Source organism: Aulonocara sp. 'chitande type north' Nkhata Bay, linkage group LG11, assembly GCF_057382095.1.
Source record: "Aulonocara sp. 'chitande type north' Nkhata Bay isolate Kocher_YH1m ecotype deep benthic linkage group LG11, A_spYH_male_GT1.1, whole genome shotgun sequence".
In the NCBI taxonomy this organism is placed as follows: Eukaryota; Metazoa; Chordata; class Actinopteri; order Cichliformes; family Cichlidae; genus Aulonocara; species Aulonocara sp. 'chitande type north' Nkhata Bay.
Genome location: NC_141354.1, coordinates 10,271,299 through 10,295,569, shown reverse-complemented (window position 1 = coordinate 10,295,569; position 24,271 = coordinate 10,271,299). Strand labels below are relative to the sequence as shown.

The following is a 24,271-nucleotide window of genomic DNA, read 5'->3' as shown; positions in this document are numbered from 1 at the left end:
ACTGAGGCGACAGTGCTAACCGGTCCGCTGGGTCAACAAAGTCAGCAGTGCTTGCTTATTCAAACCTAAAAAATAGACATAAATAAAAACATACCAAAGTGAAAGCAACCGCTCTCCTTTCATCTCAGACAGTGTTGTGTCATAACGCTCCTTGCCACAGTCTGCTATTGTTGCTGGAAGCGCGCTTGCCTCGCTTGTCTCTCTCCCATAGCTCCCAGTAGCTAGAGCTTGTCAAGCTGAGTGGCCAGCAGCTTCTTCTGTTTGTTTACTCATTGTGGGTAACACTCTTGTATAATGGGAAACTGATGGGAGGTTAGCGTGCTAGAAAAGCTGCCGCTGTCTCTGCCTTCACTCTGACTGAGATCAGTCACGAGCCTCATCATATCATCAAAACAGGTACGTTTTCTTCTACTGAGCACCTCGTCCAACGCGTGTGATGTAGAGCAGAGTAGTGCGAAAAGGTTTTAAATAACTCCTTTAGCATTTTAGCAAGAAGAGAAGATATCAACCGTGGGTTTATAATAAAACGGGCATTCAAAATCCCATATCACTTTCCGTCGTGCGCCGCTGAGAAACAATGACCTGACACCGATACAAACATTACACGAGGTCGCCATAGAAACTGAAAAGGTGCCATTAAACCAGGTATGTTCCACACAGATGCTGGCCTCCTGCAATCAGTATTACAGAAAATTCATCTTTTAAAGTTATACAAATTGAGTTTACAAATACAACAACAGCCTATATATGAGACAGGAGGCCCCGCAAGTGAAAAACAGCAGACTCATTCATTTAGAAAGAAAATTACAAGAATTTAAAAAGACAAATCCTAACTGTGACGCAGTTTTAAAGTGTAAAATTATTGCACAGCAGCAGGCATTAACACACATTTTAAATGTCACAAATATAGACTGCATATACAAGAATCTTGCAGCTACGATGAGGTCACCCACTGATTTGTAGACTATTGTTTTAAAGGCTTAAATATGGCATTTTGGCTATTTTATCTTTTTTATTTATTTATTTATTATTAAACAGATTGCTGGCCCTAACTGAAAAACAGGGGGAAAACAAGCCACTAGGTAAGCAATAAAGCAAGCCAAGCTTTATCATGTATTTTACTCTAAATGGGATAATAATCAACAATCAACATCCTGCTATATTAAATATGACTTGAGACTAGAGGTTGTGACCTCAAACTGATCAGGAAAATGTTTCGTGATGTAATAATTCAAGTGAGAGGTGGAGCACGTTCTCATAAACTTCTATATTACCTGATGTGTTTCACAACCAGAGTTGTCTCTCCCATCACCTACTACAAATAGTGCAGGTTTAGTGCATTTCTGTATTGCGTATGTCTGTCTTCTACATGCCGTCTATAGTTACAACCGCTCAGAGTGATGGTCTCATAAAACAGCACGCTCACCGTCCAGTCGTTGACATGTCCCAAACCTTCTCTGTTCCCGTGGTTTCATTCTGCATCAGCCGCTTGCTGAAGCCCAGGCCCATTCTGTCGTATGTACACACCTGAGCAGCGTGACAAACAAGGACAGCGAGAAGATTTTTTTTTTCAGTCACACCAAGCTCACCTTACAGAACAGTCCAGACCTGCCTTATTGCGTTCAAGCGCTTTAAAAATGCATGATGGCTGAGTAGCCCTAAAAAGATCCAGATACAAGCGTAAACATTGCTCTGTATGTTTGTTTTTCTTGTTGTTGCTTATGCAGTCTTTTTTCACTTTATGTGTCAGGACCTTCCGCAACATGGCTATGACTTCATCTGGGTCACATTTCAGACAAACAACATGGGGCAGGCTGTCAGCCTGGACTTTCTGCCGGCAGAAAGACCAGGCTGACAGAGGCTGGCAGAGATACTGCAAGGGCTGTCCCAGCACGACCCAAACAACAAAAACACAGCCACATTTGTAGTCGCAGATTCTGGGGGAAGTTCACCATGGTGGTCAGAGGGAAAGCCAGTGTGACTGCTGACTGACTGACTCTCAATGTACAGCATATGGCAAAAATGACTAATCTAGATCTATTTAATTCAGATATTTAGAGATATTAAATTCAGTCATATTAATAAAATGCTATAACATTTCACAGTATCATTCAGAACGACACCCATTTAATTCTGTAATGTGAGTGAGTCAAACCCCCACCTTTGTCAGCGATGCAACATTCTCTTGAACGTGAAACCAAACATCTGAGGACATTCCAGTTGGTGCATCCAGTATAACTACAGGAAAACAGACTGATCAGGCAGAGCTTAGCTAAAAAACAGAGCCATGTGCCAGAAAAAACTAATTGAAAACAAAATACAGGCAGCTTATTACCAACTGGTTTTCCTCGTCCTTTACACAAAAGATGCATCTTTTGACCCAAACCAACATCAACAATCTGGCCATCTGGATGTAAGACATGGGGAAAAAACTGAATCAAAGATTAGGCTTCGCTGAGTGCTTCTCATTCAGCTTTGAGAACTTCATAACTGTTTAAATTACGCAATTAATAAGTAATGACATTACATTTTGCAGAAAAACATAAAATTGATGTTGGCAACAACGACTTTAAGATGAGTGAACCTTTAGGCAAGAGCATCTGTGCTTCTCTCTGAAGGGAGGCGTAGTTGAGGAACGGAGGGACGAGGATGATCACAAGCAAACACTTCCCAATGTTGACGAGCACGGAGCTGTAAGACACACTGCTTTTGACTTCAGCTTGGCTGGGCCGTCTTTGATCCGGAACCTCATTTATGCAAAAAAGAAAATGTAACGTTGACTGCACACTCACTTCTACATCTCGATTTATAATTAAACACTGAAATGTTTCAAAAGTGTGGAGGTTGGATTTTATTAACCTCAGTCGTAGAGTCAGGCCCAAAAGTGTTACTGCTTAGATCGTTTATTCATTCTTTTTTATTTTCCTTTTCTCTTTTTTTGAGGATCGCTTGCCAATGATTCGTTTGAAAGTAAAATATTCATTAGATAACCCGTAAGTAAGCCGTAAACAAACAAACAAAGCTGTAAATAGTGCAGTTTTGTTTAAGGGGTTTGGCTCCTCTTCTCTTTGGACAAAATAATGGAAAGCTGACAGAAACTGGTTCATGCTCCAAACCACTGTAAGAGCAAATAAATATAAATATCACCAGCAGACATCTACCTAACCGAAACACACGTTAGCTTGTAGACTCAGTCAGCTAATACTCGCCAGCAGAACTGTCACCTGTAGCCACAAACAGCTTGCTATCGTTACGTTACCTTATTATTAGCAACGGCAGGTTCATTGCCTGATGACGGAGCTTCAGCTCTCCTACGCATTCTGAATGAATGAACTTATTACCAAATGTTGTAATATTCACACTACATGCACAAATGTATTGAATGAATGAAATCAATACAGCAATAGCCTGACTTCCTGGACGGCTTACAGCAGCCGACGAGGGACAAACCGCGCAACGCTCTAAAACGGTAACATTCGTCTCTCTGCTCTCTTTGATGTGCACTGCGATTTGTCAATGTTTGCCTTGCAAACTCAGTAAACTTATCATTAATAAATTCTATATTATTATTATTATTATTAATAATAATAATAATAATAATAATAATAATAATAATAATAATGTTGTTATTGCAGTTTTTATTAATTCTTTCGAGGTGTGTGGCTAAGTGTGTATTGTTTTATGTTGTTACCTGTAGAGACCAATGACAGACACTTAAAATCTCTCCTTTTCAACAGGATTGAATCAATACAACTACGGACCTGCGGGGGTCGCTGTTTCCCACAAACCCTCCCTGTATTGGCTCACACACTCACACACACACAGGAGAGTTAACATTAATAGCCCCATAATCACCATGCAATAAGACCTAAAAACGAAATCTTCATCTTGCAATGAAAAATGGCCTCAACGCAAACTGAAGGTCAATGACTGAACATATGGAAAACTTGATATATCCCAAATAGATGAAGATAAGTAGAAACTAGGGGACTTTGATTGCCATCCCCTCGCTGCTCTTAGAACAGCTAATCAAGCCCTCATCATGCATAATAACGCGCTGATGGTTTGCAGGACAGCTGCTTCCATGACAAGTGATTCATGCAAATAGACGCTTTTAATGCAGGCTCTACATGTGTGCCAGTTTGTGTCATTCTGAGACTGTCACATCCATACTGATGATATTCAGTACTATAATGCACTATAGCACACACCGTGAACTGGGCCTGCAGTCTGGCAGTGCTCCATGTGAGTAATCGCCTTGCACAGACACCAGAGAGAAAAATAATAAAGCTTTATGGTTTCAGGAAAGGATTCAAGCGTTAGGCAGTCCGTGACATCACAGAATCGTCCACAGAGAGGGAACATTAAGTTCTGAGTGGTGAGTGTTTCCCTTTTATTCCCCACAAATAGAATACAGTCAGACATCCCACCCCCAACCCCCACTCCCAAACCAGTTTTGTCATTAAACAGTACCTAGACAAAGGCAATCCTCAACAACAAACCCTGTTTAGATAGCAGGTGACTGGAGCCATGTAGGGAATTCATTGCGGTAATTAAAAAGTCTGGCTGGACTGAAATGATGAATGTCAGGTATTGACACACTGTCAGGCAGGCTGCGCGTGTGTTTGTGTGCTGATTTTGTTCCAGTGTAGCCGGGGCTGATTAAAGCTAATGACGCAGGGCCTTCTCAGCATCTTGCTTCTGTTCCAGCCTCGCATAATTAGGACTGAGAGAATAATGGTCTAATCACACAACTCTAGCTTCTCAACTACAGCTTTCCTCTGCAGCTTGTACAGCAGTCACCTGGCCCTTGGCTTCATCTGTGGTCCATCAAAACACCCGAGCCTGCATCCGCTGGGAAATCAAAGATAGCTCCTTCCATCAAAGATTTAGACTTGATAACAGGATTCATCCAGTAATATAAAAAAAAATTTCTGATGATGTATGATGGCCTTGACTGCCAGACTGACTAAAGGCCAGTATTTGTTGTTTGTTTCTGTGGATTACTGTTGGAGGGTCACATGACCGATTGCTGACAAAGCTCAGATTTTAGAAGTGATTGAACTCTGACATCATCAGATATGACCCAGAAGTCTTTCAAATTTTGAGATGCATAATCTATAGTGTCTCTTTTTGTTGTAACATTCATGATTAAAATAAAAAAATGAAAAATCATCCAAGAATATCCTTCAAGATCCTAACATAACAAACTTTATTATTAAAATAATTTTTGCTGTCACTCTTATCCCTAACGTACATAATATTCATATAGTTGTTATGATCTATCCATCCATACAAACACTTCTGAACTGATTTAGAGCCAACACCTGACATTGGGGTGAAAAGGTACAATTAGTACGAGCCAAATAAGCATGTTGGATTAACATGTAGTGTCTGTGTCCTTTAGCACAAACACAGTAAAAGAAGACTTTTGTGTACAATTTGTTCATTTTTTGTACAATTTGTTATTCTAATTTAACATTGCTCACAAACTAAATCTGCCCTCGAGCTAAATATAACATCTTCATGCTCCCAGCGAGCACAGATGAAAGGCCAGTCCTTCACTGCCAGGTCACCTCAACACCATCTTTTGCATCTGTGGCATTTCTGGAGGCAGGGCCCATTTTTAAGGTGTTGCTGCTTTCCCCAACCCATCTCTGACATTCAGCACAGTCTCACACAATCCCTTTCATCTGTAGTTAGAGGGTACCTTTCCAGCAACACAAACTGTATAAGGTGGGACAGCCACTGAAAACAGAGAACAGACCATCTGAGTGCAAATAATAACCTATTATTTTGACATTTCTGGCATTTTTCTGCTCCCATTCCTGCTGCCCACTTTCAGCATTTGTTTTCAGGCAATACTATCTACTTTTGCTCTGTGCTACAGAGTTTCTACATGTATATGCAATGGAAGTGTAATGGAGATAGCATGGCAGGGGCACCAAAATCTATTTCCTGTTTGTCCTATCTGTTTTGTCACATAGCACAAGTTAACTGAATAACGTTCCTCACTGGCTATTGGTATCACCAAAGGTCATCAAAAAATTCTGAAGAGGCATACATATCTCACAATATGTTAGCTTTCCACTGTTAAAGGCATCTGACTGTATGGTGTGATGCTCCACTACAGCCAGAACCTCATACAGGAAACAGCTTGCTTGTATGTCATGTGAAATGGCAGCGTTGCTCAGTAGCTCTGTCTGTGAGCATATGTACTTTGAAAAACAAAAAATGTGCCAACGACTTTTTGTGGAGACGAAACATCAGAGGTTCTTTAGGGGGTGGGGGTAGTTATGGTTTCCTTTAGGTGTTCACTGTGACTGAGCAAACTGTCTTTAGTAAGTGTTTCAGCTGATCTCGTGTTCACAAGCCAAATCTCACTCTGCTAGCCGCTAGCAACTGTAGCTGTCCAATGTAATAGAGTATAAAGGCTAATCTTTCTCTCTGAAATATGATAATAAGAAAAAAAGTAGCATAAAGTGAAAACACTTAAAGTAAATACTTTGCTGAAATATGTTAATGATAGCGTTTCACTTGTCAATGATTAGTACGCTGGTGTTAGCATTTACCTTAAGCAGCCTCAAGAGTTGAAAGCATGATTGAAAGTCTTTTAGACTTGTTGAATTAGGTAATGAGTGAAATGCAAATCTCTGTATAGCCAAGGAGAATACATTATGCAGGATGGTACAACATAGTAAATGTTTCAGTAGTGCCAAGAAAAACTACTAATTTTTCAGGTTTCTCCTGCAAATAAAAACTAATTTGCTAAATGTAAATTGCAATGCAGCTTCACTAAACAATCAATACCAAAGTAGCAGCACTTGATATGATTTCAAAATATGATGTTGCATATTATTGCCTCTAGTAATGCTTATGTGAATGTGCATTCAGATGCTTTCCACTTTTTATTAACTATATCAGTATATAATATATATAACTAGTATATATAACTATAGGTTCCACCCATGGAGCATGAGATCATGTTGAATTTTTTTTTAAACTATTTTACATTTTATCTAAGATTGTATGCAATATCTCCTAGGCAATTTACTCAGACTTACACGGATGAGAAATTCATGTTTACTGCTACCCAGTAAGTCTCAAAGCAAATTAATTTGTGTGCCACCATTTACATTTTTATGATTGGTGTGAGAAAAGACACACACACACAACCCTAAATGTTATTGCTGCAATAAAGTGCCTCTTTAACTAATTTCTGATTAATGGATTGTTGTTCCATTTGGTGCCCATTGTGTAAGCTCATGTAATTTCTAATTTTTTAGTGCGTCCCTTTTGTGTTCTGTAAATGATCCAGAGTGAAAAGCAGCCTATACACAAGCCTTTCCTTCAACTAAACAAGCTGTTTCTCAGGAAATGTACTGTCTCCTTTATTTATTTATGAGTGAGCTCTGGGGTGTTCAGGAGGGTAGGCATCACAGGCATCTGTCATCAGCGCTCAGTCTTCAAACTCCACGTGGTGCTCATCGATTTTAGCCTCTCACTGCTGAAGAGCTCTATCAATCAATACAGTAACAAGTCTTCATTTATACTTGAGAAATGCTGTTTCCAGCGCAGCGGGCATGAACTCCTGGTGTTGTCAATGTAGCCATAAATTTTCAATTCTGAATTTAAAATTTTGGCTTTGGGCCTTATCTCTCTAACATGGCTGTACCTCATCTGGTCATGGCACAACGAAACATAAGTGTGTGAAGGCTCATCTGCCTTCACACACACATGAACTTCAGTGACATCCCAATGTGTTTAATATGTCGGCGCACCCTTTGCAGCCATAACAGCTTCCAGTCTCCCGGAAAGGCTTTCCACAAGGTTTAAGAGTGTGTCAAATTGAATTTCTGACCATTGTGAGGTCAGACACTGATGTCGGATGAGAACGCCTGGCTCATCTCTGCTGTAATTCATCCCAAAGGTATTCTTTTGGAGTTGAGGTCAGGACTCTGTGCAGGCCAATCAAGTTCTTCCACACCAAACTTGATCATCTATGTCTTTATGTACCTTGATTTGTGCCTGGTGTGCAATCATGTTGGAACAAGAGGGGCCAACCCCAAATTATTCTCACAAAGTTAGTAGCATGAAATTGTCCAGAAACGGGCCACGCACCTCACCATCTGCTGACTCTACTCTGTGATTTGTGGCTAACTTGCTGTCGTTCCTTGTCGCTTCCACTTTGTTATAATACAGTTAACAGTTGACTGTTGAATACCTAGTAGCTAGGAAATCTCACGACTATACTTCTTTCACAAAGTTTGTAGAATTCAATGATTTAGATGTGTGACTGAATACTTTTGGTGTATAATAATAAACCTGAAACCACTTTGTTGTCTACAATTGCTATATTGTATTTTGCCTCTTCTAATACAATCAATCAAGCCTTTTATTTGTCACATGCAAAGTTTACGCCTGCAGTGAAATTTGTGTATCGAAGGAGCTCCTTTTGGTGTGCAGTATTTTACTCTTGAGACTGATATTGTTTAAGCATTTAGGAATAAATTAGGTAAGTCATCACCTCTTGTGCATTCAATAATAACCTAATATATACACTACTATACACAGCAGTTAACTTTAACCTATCGGTGAACTGTGATTAATACACATGTTATTTATTTTGATGAAATTCGTAAATGTACTTAATTGTTAGTCTGTTCACACAGCTAAAAATAATTAAGAACATTCTAAAGCACCGCTCTGCCTATATTATAGAAGTTCTAGTACTTTCAAGCATTTCTTTCCTCCCCTTTGTTTTTACTTTTTTTGTACCCTTTGTCTCACTTTTTACCGTTCCACCAGTGTACCTCTTGCTTCAAGCTTATCTGCCAGGTTTAGTTAATACTTTCTTTACAAGTTAAGATTCTGAAACACCTTCTCAGTTTATGCATGTTCATACATTTCAACAAAAATTACTACTAGTGGTTATGCCACACTTTTTATGGCATACTGCCGTACCTTATGACATTTTGCTTTTTTTATTTTTACTCAAGTACATAAAGTTTTATTTATATCTCTAATGTTTATTTTGTATTTAAAAGTAAATGTGATAAATGACTTCTTTTTTTGACAGCCATGTGATCATTAGCTGGAGCCCGAACAAACCCTAATAGTTCCACAGTCTTAAACCCGTTTAAGCTTAGTGGGTCTGTTTTTGCTCACTAGAATCGTGTATTTCTTCCTTATCTGCAGCCACTGTGTCATTTTTATTCCTGCAGTGTATCTGAGGATGACAGCTCTCCCCCTTCCCCTCCCCTCTCCGCTTTCTCCGCTCTGCCGGGACGCTTGCCCGGTTTGGTTTGGTCCGCTCCTCCCCTCTCCTATGTCTCACCGATGGTAGTTTCTATTGGGAGAAGGTCAAATGACTCCGCATGTCTGCCTCTGTGTACATTCCTGCCGTGGCGCACGCCTGAAGAAGAAATACTTTCATCGCGAGTGTGTTTGCGAGCATCCGAAAGGCGGCATCGCGCAATGTCCCTCTAAAAGTAAGTACCGATGCGCAGCGACATGTTTGTTCTCTGTCAAACGGATAGCCCGGCTTCTTCTTTCTTTTCTTTTTTCTTTTTCACATGTGGTCGGATAAGTCGTTTCCTTATAAAGCTTTAATGTTTGCAAAGTGTAGTGTTTCTGTGCGGATGCTACAGCTCAGGAACCCAGATGGTTTAAAAATAGTTCCTTGGGGATGCTTGGAGTCTTGTGATGCTTTCAGCGGTGCAGGTGAAATTCAGGTGAAGGGAGGCTCTTATTCCCACTAAACAAATAACCTGAGCTGCTTGTTCTTCATGCGCCTCAGCGGTACTTACATTCAGATCAGTTTTACCTTTGGCGCTCCTGCTGCATTTTCGCTATCCTGGAGTACATTATAGGAGCTTAATGAACGAATACAGCTCTGAGCAGCAGTAATAAGCCACATTTAGTTCTAAATAATGCAGAGGTAAAGGGAAGGTAAACAGTAATCAAAAGAAAATGGGAATTCAGACTATTCATCAGCACGAAAGTGTATTGAACCATGTTTACGTTATTTACTCAACAGTACATGTTATCTGAGGTCTGTGCTAATGTGGGAGCATGGAAAGTTCACTCCTCAGCAACTAGAAAGCTCTTAGGAAGGTAGACTTAATGAAGTGAGTCATCTAAGTGTGGCCACAACTCCCCTCCTCATCTTCCCCTGCAGAGTAGTATGTAGCTAACTAAGCCTATTACACCATTGCATAATGCAATAAGGTATTCCCATAAGGTGCAGAATGAGCTGCCTCTGGGAGTCAAGTGGTGGAAGCCTGTGTATTGTCCTTTTAATCACTTATTATACATGCTGGTAAAACATATAAGGGAAAGGTAGTCACGAACACAGAGCTAACTAAAGGGAGATGGATCACTGTCCACAGACACGGTGGCTTCACTGATGTGAAAGGTAGCTTGGTCAAGGGCAGCGAGATGTTCAAGGTCAAATCAGAGTGAAAACAGGGAGAGGAGTTGTCAAGTAAAGTGTCTGATTTTTGTGATGAATGCTCATCTTGTTTCACTTGCTCAGATGATCCTTCATGCTGCTCAGGCAAACCGTTTTCTAACAATGCTGCCATCAATCCATGTAAAAAAGAATTCTTTAAAAAGAGCTACAAAAAGCATTTTCTAAAGAATTGTCTTTCAAAGGTTGGGAGAAGTTAAAAAAGAATACCAGTGTGTTTCCTGTACGCTAATGCAAAAATCTCTTAATTGCATGTTTTGTTAATATCCAGTAAAATATAAGAAAACACAGTTTGGTAATGTGGCATTTTGCTTAAAAAGTAACTTGGATTATGTAATTTTTCATTACTATGGACATTTATAAATAAAAAATAGTTTAGGCATAAATCAAACCATGTATATACTCGTAAACTACAACTATATTTAGACTGTGTGTTAACTTTCCTGTGTATATAATATGCTCAAAAACAATGATATTTGAAAAGCCATGATGTTTTTTTTTAATATAGAGTTGTTTTTTTTCCCATGTCATAGACTAAATAATGAATTGTTTAGAAAAAATATTGGTCAGTTGAGCGTTGTGTTGTAGTAACTGAGTGTTTAGCTCTGCTACCAACATTTTAGAAATGTCAAGACTAGGGCTTGCAAAAACCTGGTACTGAGATAGGCCAACAATCAACAGTAAAAACAACTATCGGATTAGGTACTACTTTGCAACATTTTCAGTGCCAGCAGTGCTGTCTTTGCCTCATCCAGCTGACACACAGCTTCACACAGCACTGCTGCAGACAGGCAGACACACCGCCCTCCCTTTAGTGGCAGCATGAACTGTAGTCTGTGTTCACAACCACTGAACAACATTTTATGACGGTTTTCAAGCTCCCCTTTCAACAACATTGCAGTATTAAACAATTAACATACATATTAACCTGTTCAACTATTAGAATCTGCCACGTTCTTTACCATAGAACTGTTACTACAGTAGAAAAAATAGTAGTGACACACACACAGACACATGCGCACACACCTTCAGTCATGACTCTTATGATGAAATCATGCACGGTCCTGCTGGCTTTGATTAATCCTTCACCCTGCAAACATCAGTGAGTTCTTGCCGTTACCAATTGATTACTGCATCGAGATTCTCGTTGATGAAACTGAACTGTATTCACTTAGTGGAAATGATTTCATACATGCTGTTTTAAAAAGAAACAAATTCAATTAGTTGGCTCCTAATAAAAATATATCCTTATCTGTATTTCAAGTGCATCAAACTGCGCTTTTATGCTTTCTGATCTTTTATTTATTTTTTTCTCCACGCTGATAAGCTGAAGCTCTGAGGGACGAGGCTTGATGTCTATCAAGATAGCCACGAAAAAATTCGGTATCTCTCAACTGTGTGAGGCTCAACAACAACTGCAGCCTCCTCTATCTCCTCTATCTCTGCACGCTCATCAATGCACACAGCTCTCAGGTAGACTGAGAACTTCTGCACTACCCTTAGAATACAGGCAAAAAGTAAATTGCTAACATGAGATCAGACAGTGTTTCTTGAAAGCACTCTTTGGGAAGACTTATTTAAAGTGCTGCTAGTAGACTTTTAAATAAGCCCTTATATGTAGCACAGACTGCTTTTACCCTGAGGGGCATGCTGTGATGTAAAGGTCAAGGTGTAGGCGATAACCCTGTGAGGCTTCGTGCACATATAAGTGGTTCCACTGGGATTCTGTGGTTTCTAAGCACTGTAGTTCAATGTAAAGTTCCTTAATATCCCTGATTTATCATCATATAGACCCTTTTGCTGCCTACGTCATCAAAAGCATGCGTGTGCATTTTGGCAGCGGAGGTAAAGCGTCATCCCATTAATTCAGATAAGGATGACGAGACAACACAGTTGTAAAGCTTGATTTAAAAGTGTTATCATCATAAAAATGTTGGGTTGTTGCGTGTTTGGCTGTCAAAATCACTCCTCTATAAACAGCGGGTTGAAGTTGTACAGAATTACGACGGGATCCCAGCTGTTTCTGAGAAATCTGAGGCGTCTGTGGTAGCAAGCCATTAAACGTGTTGACGAAAGCTGGACTGAGGACACAATCAGAAATGCTCGCATTTGTAGCGCCAATTTACATCAGGTAAGTTATTTATCTACTCTGGTTACACTATAATTCCTGCTTTATATGAATAATAATATCTAAAGTAAGCTGCATTAGCAGGTTTGCTATTTGGCTATTAATCAGTGTAGTGTGACTGTCTGGATCAATATCCTGGTAAGGATATATATTTTTTAGAATCAACCAATTTGTTGTGAGCTTGTGCCTGCATATCCTAACTTTTCACATTTCTGTATTAAAGATGAAGAGGATATCCCAGTCCCAAGGAGAGAATATGATGATCTAAACCTGAGATACACTCAGCTTCAGAATGACTGTGTGAACCTGCAGCAGGAGAAAAACTTCAAGCTGAAAATGCAAAGCTTAGAGAGGAGCTGAAAAACTCTGCGTTTTCTTATGCCACTATTAAATGCAAAATGGGGCAAATGCTTTCTTTCACAGGACTTACCTCCTTTATCTTTGAATATAACAGACAAAATCACAGACAGTGTAGAAATAATTTGCCAAAATATCATTCTGCAGGATCATCTTACTGGCTTTTGCTAATGAAATTAAGAGTGGGCCTTAAATAACACTGATTTAGCCTACAGATTTAAGGTATTAAAACCCACCATATCAAATGTATTGTTGCATTCACTATAATGTTGTCCTGCTGTTTCCTTCATGGTTTCACCCTAAAGAACAGATGGGACATTTAACTTGGTTTTGTTGTACTGCATTATATCCATAATTCATTTTCCTTTTTTTATCCGTTGTGGTCACATGGTGAAATTTAGTACGTGTGATCCGATGGGTGTGCCAGTGGTGTTATCTGGACGCATTCTAGTGTTTCAAATTGATGATGCTGCATTTAAGTTTGTGAAATGTTTCTTCACTTTTCACCTTTATTTCCTGTGGTGAGAGTTCCCTGAGTGAGTGTTAAATAAAGCAGTCAAGGGCTCCAGCAAGCCTGGTTGTTCCTCCGTATCAGTGTCCAGTGATGTTGTTTCTGTGTCACTGTTCCCTAGACTTGTCAGCACTGCAGCATCTAGGTCCACAACCTTTATTTCCCGGATGTCATCATCGGTCAACTCTGATGACTGGGTAATAAGAATACATAATTATTATTATGCCGAGTATTTAAAGAAATATATAAAATATATTTTATGAAGCTTGATCATTTTTGTTCAGAACTCATGAAGCAGAGTATTAAAACATAAACGGTACACAACACTGAGTAGCCAATCTAAGGAATCCAAGTTACGAAATAAATAATGTGAAGCTCAAACAAAGAAAAAAAATACTGAAATGACTGAGTGTCTACAGGTCTTTATGATTTTTTTTTTTTTTAAATCATAAAATAAATTGCCGTTGGGGAAAGTCTTTATTCTTCAAGCTCGGGTCCGCTACCAGAGGCCTGGGAACTCGAGGGTCCTGCGCAGTATCTTAGCTGTTCCTAGGACTGCGCTCTTCTGGACAGACATCTTGGATGTTGTTTCTGGAATCTGCTGGAGCCACTCGCCTAGCTTGGGGGTCGCTGCACTTAGTGCTCCGATTACCACTGGGACCACTGTTACCTTCACCCTCCACATCTTCCCGAGTTCTTCTCTCAGCTCTTGGCATTTCTTGAGCTTCTCATGTTCCTTCTTCCAGATGTTGCTGTCACTCGGTATAGCTACATCTATCGCTCTATCACTGTCTGTATCTGGAAGTCCCACAGGATCTTAGCTTGGTCATTCTCCACCACCCTAGGGGGCCTCTCCCATTTTGACCTCGGGACTTCCAGGCCTTATTGGCACAGATGTTCCTGTACACTATGCCGACCACTTGGTTATGCCGTTCCATGTATGCCCTGCCTGCTAGCATCTTGCACCATGCTGTTATATGCTGGATTGTCTCAGAGGCATCTTTACACAGCCTGCACCTGAGGTCTTTCCTGGTGTGATAGACCCCAGAACTATTGCTCTTGTGCTGAGAGCTTGTTCCTGTGCTGCCACAAGGAAGTCAGTTGCCGGTCATCAAAGTTAACCTGTTTAGATAGTTTGCATGATCTTTTGTGGATAATCCCTTTGTCTAGATTGACAGACTCTTAAATCTCCTTTCCCAAAATGTGTGCACATCCTTACCTGTGTTATTACTGTTTACAAATTGTTAAAGGATCTATGGTGCTTATGAGGATACATGCAGCTGCATACAACCATATAAGCCACTTAACCAAAATGCAGTTTGACAGGCATAATATAGTATCTTTTGCAGCGACAGCAACAAGTATAACAATGAGTGTCTACAGCCGTCTGTAAAACATGGTGAAGACTCTGTTATGGTTTGGGTTGCATTTCAGACAGTGGTGTTAGGGATCTTAGCAACAGCTCCACTTTTCAACATGACAGTGATCCCATACTGCTAATGTCCAAAAAGCATGCCTGGATAGAAAAACACACAGTGGAAAACGATGTGTCATGGATTGGTCTCCCAGATTCAGGACCTCAGCATTATTGAAGGAGTACAGGATCACCTTGATAGCATATGGAAGAAAGAAGAGTTTTGAATGTCCTTCAAGAAGCCTGGATAATTATTCCTATTTGAGGTATGCCAAAATACACAAGAAGTGGACTGAAAACCAGTGGCAACATATCTACTACAGTGAGTGTCTACAGCCATCTGTAAACACAGTGGAGGCTTTGTTAAGGAACAAAAATCATTCAAGAAGCCTGTAGAACAATTCATGTAGACTACTTCATGAAGAAATTACAGAAAGCTGTCTAAAACAGTTCAGGCTGTGTTGAAGAAACAGGTGGCCATACCAAGTATTGACTTTCAAGCCCAAAACTCTGTTTTTGCCTTATTTACTGTATTTCTGTGCATATTTCAATAAATAGCTGCACTTATTTCCCATTTCCCCAGCAAAATATAAAGAATTAAGAAGTACCTAAAGACTTCTGCACAGTACTTTGCAGTGTTCTTTACTTTATTAAGCTTTTCCTTATTCTCTATCACACACACACACTTAGTGTTTGCATGGTGGACAGAGCATGCAATCTAACAATGCAAATATGGAGGTGGACGTACAATAACAGCATCATAGATTATAATAGGCCCCTTTTGTAACTCAAACAAGCAGAACGTTAGCTATGAAGCACTAATTATGATGCATGATTATTTACTCAATTTTTTGTGTGTAATCTGTTTTTTGGAAATTATTGGATTGGTTGTCACAGGAATAAAGCAGGTTTATTTAATATGGGCGGGATTAAATGACCAATGATGTTGCATCAATGTGGGTAGAACCAGTTGTGATCAGTGCAAGTGAATGTTATGCAGTTGGGATCCTGTGGCGTAGCCTTACTCATTATTCCAGGGGGCTGCCAGTGCTCCATTCTAAAAAAAAAAAAAAAAAGGAATAATTGGTTTGTGTTTATTACCGTGTTGAAATTTCTCTGTAGTCTACTCAAGTGTCCTGCTTATAAATGCAATATTAAAAAGAAGAATAAACAAGCTTTAAACAAAGTAATTCTGCTGGTCCTACAAGACAGAAGAGCCCCTTTAACCCTTCAAAATCAGCCAGTTCATATTTTAGTGCATATAACTTCATCAGTTATCACAGTTGTGTTTTATAGTGCAAACTTCAAACTATATACCAGTTTTTAATCCTTACGATTCAGTTCTTTAGATTTTATTGACAGTTTGATGCGCATAAGTCCTACAAAACAAAAATAGATTGAAGCCAACAAAATAACCAAGCTTATGTTTTCTATGTTACATCTCACTGTAAATAACACAGAAGCTTTTTCTATATTTTATGACATGGCATAATACATACAAAAACAAAAATGTTCTGAATCACGTTAGTTTTATATTAGTGTTATATTTTTGAACATGTCAATAGGTGTTTGATATTCAGGTATTTGTTTTAATGAGATGTTGCAAAGCACCATTTGCTAGCAGTGGTTGGTGCTGTCCCAAAGTGGGGGGTAGGCCCAGGCTTAGGGTTAGCACATATGATGACTTTGACCTCAGAGGGTTAAATAATATTTTACTTGTGCTTCCCTGGTCTATGGTGATCTGCTGTTTGCTTGAAATATTAAAGAATTTATCATTAATACAGTTGACCTTTTCAGTATGGACAGTTTTCCTTTGTCAAAGACCACAGGAGCATGCACTTATTCATGATGAAGCAACAAATCTGACTGCTTTCTTTGAAGATCTGAACAAATACAATTATCCTAACTAAGATCACCCAATCCTGGATCACCAAGTGATTCTTGGATCAGAAGTTTTATGACAGACATATTAGCTAAATGTGGATATATTTAACAAGGAATTACATTTTTGCCTGCTTACTTTTTTTTGGCTGCTTTTTTTTTAAATTTATTTTGCAAGCACTCACATTGTCTACTGTGTTTTCAGTTTTTTGGGTGTTCTGTACCAGCAGTCTGCATTAGAAGAATAGGGAAGTGTGGTTTTGGAGAGCATAAACAGAGGGATACAGACAGGGTAAGGAAGGAGATGGTCCTCAGTCCACAACAAGACAATTAGATAATGACAAGGCAGTGACACAGATGATTTGTTGCCTTGTGTTGTAATGTGATTCCAGGAGTCTAGCTGAAAATTCATTTTAAGCTTTCACAAAATACATTCTTCCATTATGGAGCTTGGTGGGTTTAAATAATTTAAAACATTGTTTTCGAAAACAAACAGGAATCTCCTGAACAGGACGGCGCTTTCATGGCACTTTGATGCTTTATATGCACTTTGCTAGAAATAACTTCTCTTTACATCTAGACGTGGTTTATGTTATCTGTAATGATTTTACTGTGTATCTAAAAGAAAACTGTGATTAGTCAGCCACACTGCAGGCCATAAAGTGGCCCCCCTCTAGTCCTCCCTCATTTTGGTATAAATACCCCGAAGGCTGATTTGTTTTTCTCACCACTCTCTGTGCGATTCTTATGTCTGGCTCACTGTCTAATGATGATAATCTTAAAAAAAAAACAAAAAAAAAAAAAACCATAAGAAGAAAAAACATTTAAAAAAAAAAAAAAAAAAAAAAAAAAAAAAGACAGGTGAACATTTGGGAGGGCATGAAGAGGAAGCAAAGGGTGTAGCGTACACAAGGGGGGTGTTTGGTTGGGTTCCATAATATAATGGCGTTACGTACATACAGTAAACAGCTCCATGGGACTGGTTGGAGGATTAAAGAGGATTTTCCACGCTAAGCTACAGGAACTCAGCCCTGTGACCCCCTCATGTTTCCTCCTCCCTTTAGAAGAGCAGCAAACGATTATAGCGATTATATGGATAGGATAAAGAAGAGGGTGGCACCACCCTTTAGGATATTTTATAGTGCGTTTCCATCAAAGTGATTTGACAGCTATGAATCCTTTGCTCTGTCATTTTTTTTACCCAGTTTGACATTTTCTGATAAATCTGCAAATCTTACTTTAATGACAACGCTGATGATAGTAATAGCTGTCCAGGTAAATTAAGGGCACGTTCTGAGCGCCTTTCCCGTACCCGTGAATGGAGTGATAATGTGACAGCCAGATGACATACATCACCAAACGGGCCCCACATAACTTGATGGGAGGAAGACAATGCTGTCAGCAAACTAAAATCTGGTTAAGTTGAGTGAACATTGCCTTTGGTTCCACTTTGGGACACTGCTGGAAAGCTAATTGAATCAAAGCAAAGGGGATGGGGTCACTTTTGACTGACACTCTATGGGCATTTGTCTCCGTCAGCCTAACATCATGCAGGGAGGTGACTCAGCAGGGAGCCGTCCCCGACCCAAATGCATGCATGCCCTTAACTCGAACTGACAGTGTTCTAGGATCCTGTACATACCTTGCCACAAGCAAGACTGCTGGAAAGCTGAGGTTTTCTCTTTTTATTTATACTTTTTATTTTAATTGTCGTCATCATGTGAAGCCCCTCCCCCCTACCCACACACAAAAAGCAGAACTAGATCAACCCAGGAAAGCAGAGGTTCATTTTGTGTAAATGCCGAACTCAGAAGAGATTCTGAGTTGTTTTCTCAGAGGCCTGTGGAGTGCCCAAATTCAAGGATGTTATGAGGAACGTCCCCCTGGCTTGAGGAATGACTTTGCTGCTTGGTTCAAATGACAATATTTGTTACTATTTCTGTAAATCAAACTTTTCAGTGACCATTTAAGTCTTTATGAGAGGTAAAAATGGTTAGGTTGATTCAAGCATATGATTGGGGGGCTACAACCAACCAATGAGGCCAACTATATTACAGTCTTGACCAATTTGTCAGTTCCAATTTGCTGCTAAGATTTTGTCTTTTTTCTGTTTCTTTGCAGCTCCTGTGCAAGTTTTTTCTTTTTAGCATAATATAATACCAAAACAAATAAAATGAAAAAATACTATTTTAGAAATGGTGAAGAGCTCCAACACTGTTTGCAGTACTTGCCACTTAGCCGACTATGATTCAACTGAGCAAACTAGTACGAGGTCAAGCAGTGTTTTCACAGTAAATTGCAAAGTAGTTTGTGAAATTTACTGGAAGTAAATGAACCATAACCCCATCAGCTTCTTGATATCACTCAACAATATACGTTATCTCTCTATATATGTGGGCACGTGTGTATTAGCCCCACATGAGGCCAAAATGATTCTCTCGATTATTGTCGTGATTATTCATTGATTTAAGTGACATAAATGTAATGTAAATATAACACTGCTTTCACATCCTTTCGATCCATTTATTGTACTTCAGCGATGCATGTGAGAGATGTGAGATTCCTGTCTGTTTTCTCTGTGATATTTTGTATACGCTGCAGGTTTTTCCACTTTGGAAAAATTATTTTATATCATGTATTTTGCTCAGTAAGTTGACTATTTCCCTTTTTATCTCACATCTTTTGACATCTTTGGGCGAAAGGAATGCTACTCTAATTGTGATCATTGGGTAAAAGTGAAGAATACACTATATGGCAGAAATCCTGTGGTTCAAAATTCAATTAAGGTTTGGAACCAACTATTGGACACAGTAAAGGCTCCTAAAATGTATTTGGATGCTCCGCTATGTAACAACCATGCCTTCAGGCCTGGGCTGGAGGACAGCACGTTTGTGTCATGGCAGGGAAGAGGGATTTGTTCTCTCAAAGATATTTACATTAATGGATATTTTCCATCTTTTCAACAACTGAGGGTGAAATTTAATCTTCCTAATTCACATTTTTTCAGATTTTTACAGTTAAGACATTTCATCAAAGCATCTGTTCCACGATACGGTCTGATTCCTCGAAGCCCAGTGCTTGACAGCTTCATGTCGGTTGAGCCCTATACTAGAGGTGCTGTGTCCCGCTTTTAGAGGGCCTTACTGGATATGTGCAGTCCTTCCTCTGATACTTTTAGGGAGCAGTGGCAGGAAGAACTGGGGGTGGATGTTCCTGATGATCTTTGGCAAGAGTGCATTAAGAATGTATATTGTAGTTCTGTAAATGCTAGACACTGTTTGATCCAATTTAAGGTTGTGCATAGGTTGCACTTCTCTCCCACTAAACTGGAAAAGATATATAAGAACGTCTCAGCCCTCTGTGTTAAGTGTTCAAGTGGTCGAGGAACTTTATCTCACCTTTTCTTTCAATGCCAAAGGCTGCGGCCTTTTTGGAATCATCTGTTTGATTTTTTGTCCAAAGCCATTGGCAGGGTGGTCCCATGTACCCCCTTTGCAGCGTTGTTCGGGGTGTGTGAACTGGGATGGGCAAGGGACAAGACGGAGATGCAGGTTGTGTCAATGACCACACTTGTGGCTAGAAAGCTGATACTTTTCTGCTGGAAGTCTGATAAACCCCCTACCTTCGAAATGTGGTTGAGAGCATTTGGAAATGTACTCCATCTGGAAAAAACCAGGTTTACCCTGTCTAACCGAGAGAGTGTGTTTGATAAGATTTGGCAACCGGTCGTTAGCCTGATGGACAACCTTAATTGAAGTATACTCTGTCTTGACATTTATGTATGATGTATCACCACCTTGTTGACTTGCCGTTCACCTTCTATTGTGTTCTTTTTGAAGGTGATTGTTGTATGCTACTCAATTATAAAATCAATAAAAATATATAAAAAAAAAAGAAATGAGTACCTTCAGAGGGACTGCTCAGGTTGAGTGTTTTGGAGATGAAGTTAGAGTGACATGATTTGGATATGTGCTGGAGGAGGAATGGTAGATATACTGGACAAAAGATGTTGAGGATGGAGCTGAGGCAGGAGGAAAAGAGGAAGACCAAAGACGAGGTTCGCGGATGTAGCGAAGGGGGACATGCAGAAGGAGAGCTGTGCCAGACATTTGAATCTTGCTGTACATCTGTCTTTATCGTGGTGTTACTGGTCCGGGAAACTTCAAGCTATGTGGTGCAGGGAACACTTGTGATTGGTGTATGATCAGGGGGTGATTTAGGGAGAGCTTGATTTGCTTTTGCTTTGAGTTCTATTGGTGGAGCACACACTTTCGGTATTGCTCGAGTCAAGTCAAAATCTTAATCAAGATTAAAATTTGATTACTTGTGCAGCTCAAGTGTGTATATAGAAAAGAAAATATGATCAATATATCAGTATTTGGGGTTTTTACTAGGGCTGAACGATATATCGCATTTGCGATAATATCGCGACATGATCAAGTGCAATTTTCTAACCGCAAAGGCTGCGATTATACTCTGGACATGTCCAAATTCATGGGCTGCATCCTCCTGAGGCCGCATTTGTAGACCGATTACGTCACAGCGACGCGCCGAAGGCTGTCCAAATTACTACCATATCCCAGAATTCATAGCGCGGCCCAGCCAAACTCCAGTTTCCAACAATGGCGGCCGCTACTAAGTTTTAAAATTACTCATACTAATCTTTCTGGGTCACAAAATAAACTTTTAACATATTTTCAGGCGAGAAAGTAGTTGTGTAAACATCAAATATCTGCTCGGTTTATCAAGATATCCCATATTTGCAAAAGTGCTTCGACGTTTTCAGAGGCGTCTGCTACCCACCAGCTCGACAGCTAGCCGGGAGCTCGAGGGTTACTGATGCGGCCGAGAACGGCACAACTCCCGGCACATCATTTTCAGATCACCGCGGAGTTTCGCTGCTCGGGTTAAACGTAATATATAAGTCACTTAGACAACCTAAAAATGTTATTGTTGGGCTTTTTTCAGTGTTTTGTTTGTTCGTGAGTAAATCGGTTTGGCTGAGATTAAAGTTATTAGATTAGATAAAATAAAACTTTATTAATCCCCCGGGTGGGTTCCTCCTTGGTTTTCACACAGCTGACTAAACGTCAAACAGAAAACTTATTAAACAGAAGTATGAGACAGTCGAGAATTTACGCCAGTGTCTGGTTATATTTTAGATGGCAAGAAGCAGACGGCCGAGTTTATTAAACTCCACCGAGACAGCGGTGACGCTAATCAGAACTAGACCGTCCAATTTCACGCCTTTAAACTTTAAAGGCGTGTTTGTGTGTGTGTTTATACAATTGCTATTATGTTTGCACTTTATGTGTAATGTTACTGACTGCAGAGATCAGTAAGATGTGTGTATTTTTTATTTATTAGTTTTATTTATTTAATATTATTTTTTAATTGAATGACTGTCTAGTAGTTCACAGATGTCGAAAAACTGAGTGTGGTAAAGCCACTGATTTTGTTTATGTATATTTATGCAATCTGCACATTGTACTGACTTTCATTTTAATGTTTACACCAGGGTTCCTTGTCAGCACTTTATGCTCAGATGTTTGTAAGCTAAAAATAAACTATTGTGTATGTTCAAATATACTGTTGTGATTGAAGAAGTTAAATAAAAATGTCAGTCATCAATTCATGCATCACCTCATGTCATCATAACAGAGGTCTGTCTTCCAGGAAAGAACAGTTTAAAATTAATGTAATATAGTATTGGCCATACTATATGATGTATTGCTTGTCTTTGTTTAATAATACAGAAGACAAAGACCTTAAAAAATAATCGCATATCGCATCGCAATCGCAATATTGGGGCAAAAAATCGCAATTAGATTATTTTCCATAATCGTTCAGCCCTAGTTTTTACTCAATATTACTCACTCAAAAATCTCAATATTGGCAATATCTGCTATTTTAAATGAACAACTTTTACTGTGCTCCGCCTCTGAAATCTCGCTTCATGCGTAACACAGTTCTGATACTGGTATGAATCTAATCTGCTGTCCTTTGGCTATGAAACAAATTTCCAAAATTATCAATTTATTCCTTCTCTGAGTCTTCTTCTTCTGGCATAGCATACATGTACTTACCAAATAAGCATATATTTTGCTTTTGAGCCCAGTGGCAATTCAGAACTATCTTACTGTAATAAAACGTTAGTTTGCTCCTCCATGCAGTTTTTGTGACATCTCATGGCAGACAAAAGTCTAACGAAGAAAAAAAAAGAGCTTGCCCAGTGTGAACTTGTGTGTGTGAGAGAAGCAGTAATTTAGGAAACATTTATAACCTGCTATATTTCCCTGTAGCTGGATTTTCATAAGCATAGTTTAGCTTACAGAGCATTGAAATACGTATCCGTTATAATTCAGGCTACAATGAGACTCCCAGTGCTGTATTATAGGGTAGAATAAGTTAAATTAAACTAAAGAGCTCAAACGTATTAGCTGCAGGGAGCTTTTAAACATGTCAAAGCTATTAGCTTAATAATTATTTCTCTATAATATTTTCATCTTTTTGGTGTAAATCAATATGATTAATTAAGTGAAAGGCACTCAGAATCAGATACAATCAGTTGTCACTTTTAGCATCAATAATGGAGCTCTATTACATGAACATGAAACATAATGACTCCATTATCCCTCACGGCTGGCGAGTGGCTGGAAAAATTCTCGTGGAGATGTTTGGTTTGAAGGGGAAAAGCTCTCATGCAGGCAGATCCGGCGTAGCTCCAGCAATGACGCAGTCCTCAAACGTATGCCTGTGTTCCTCCGGGAGATGCAGATAAGACGCCATCGAGAAGATAACAGCCGTGCATTGCTACCATTAGCCCAACACAAATATGATAGTCAGAAATGACAGAGAGGGTGTTTATTCCTTGCCCAGTAATTGACTGAGCATTTCCATAATAGGATTGTGTTTCCTGCCAGGCTAATGTGACCCCTATTAGTTCAGGAAACGTACTGCAATCAGGCTCTGCGTGCGCTGCCAGACAGCCAAGAAAATGAACTGGGGAAAAAAGGAGAAATGAGGGACCAGAGGGTGAGAGAGATTTAAACAATGGAGAGATGTAGACAATGGGACAGCCAGAGGGACCAGAGAGGGGAGCAGAAGGGAAGATGAGTCATATCACTGCACCAAATCGGGCCTTGATTGAAATGCCACTGCAGCTACTGTACTTAGATTTTAATTTTGGTTGGCCTAAATTGGATTTTAACTCACCATATCATTAAGCTTACATTAGACATGCTGTTCATACACTTATGCCTTGTGTTTAAGTCAAATGTCCAAATCAGGAGTTGAAAAAGGACCAAAAACAAAATGAGCACATTATCTCCGATATGAATGGAGCAGAAGTGTTTGTTTCTGAGGTACTAGAAAAAGAACAGGGATGTGCAGTGCTTAAAATACCTGCTGTATTTATGTGGCAAGTGCTTGAGTTGTTTTATTTCCTCTGTGCATCTTTGTAGCTGTTACTGATTTAGCTGCATGCTGGCCCAGCTAATCCTGCACCCT

General features: G+C 39.5%; 2 protein-coding genes across 4 annotated transcripts in view; one reads left to right on the top strand and one right to left on the bottom strand.

The window, feature by feature from the left end:
- The window catches only part of LOC147318527 (uncharacterized), a 28,476-nt gene extending 25,055 nt beyond the window's left edge, over positions 1-3,421 (bottom strand). The window contains exons 1-5 of one of the 2 annotated variants that reach the window (XM_086310509.1): positions 3,260-3,421; positions 2,585-2,747; positions 2,336-2,407; positions 2,162-2,238; positions 1,427-1,527 (exon numbers count right to left, since the gene is read on the bottom strand). In XM_086310509.1, the coding sequence (XP_086166635.1) occupies positions 1,427-1,527; positions 2,162-2,238; positions 2,336-2,407; positions 2,585-2,747; positions 3,260-3,319 (473 nt within the window). In that variant the 5' untranslated portion in view covers positions 3,320-3,421. Of the gene's footprint in view, positions 1-1,426; positions 1,528-2,161; positions 2,239-2,335; positions 2,408-2,584; positions 2,748-2,859; positions 3,234-3,259 lie in introns of those variants that run through there. The other variant, XM_086310510.1, reaches the window with a different exon arrangement.
- Positions 3,422-9,338: 5,917 nt separating this feature from the next.
- Positions 9,339-24,271, top strand: part of oxr1a (oxidation resistance 1a) — a 186,068-nt gene continuing 171,135 nt past the window's right edge. Inside the window, exon 1 of one of the 2 annotated variants that reach the window (XM_086310496.1) lies at positions 9,339-9,491. The gene's annotated coding sequence lies outside the window, so the exon portion shown is untranslated. The remainder of the gene's footprint in view (positions 9,492-24,271) is intronic. The other variant, XM_086310497.1, reaches the window with a different exon arrangement.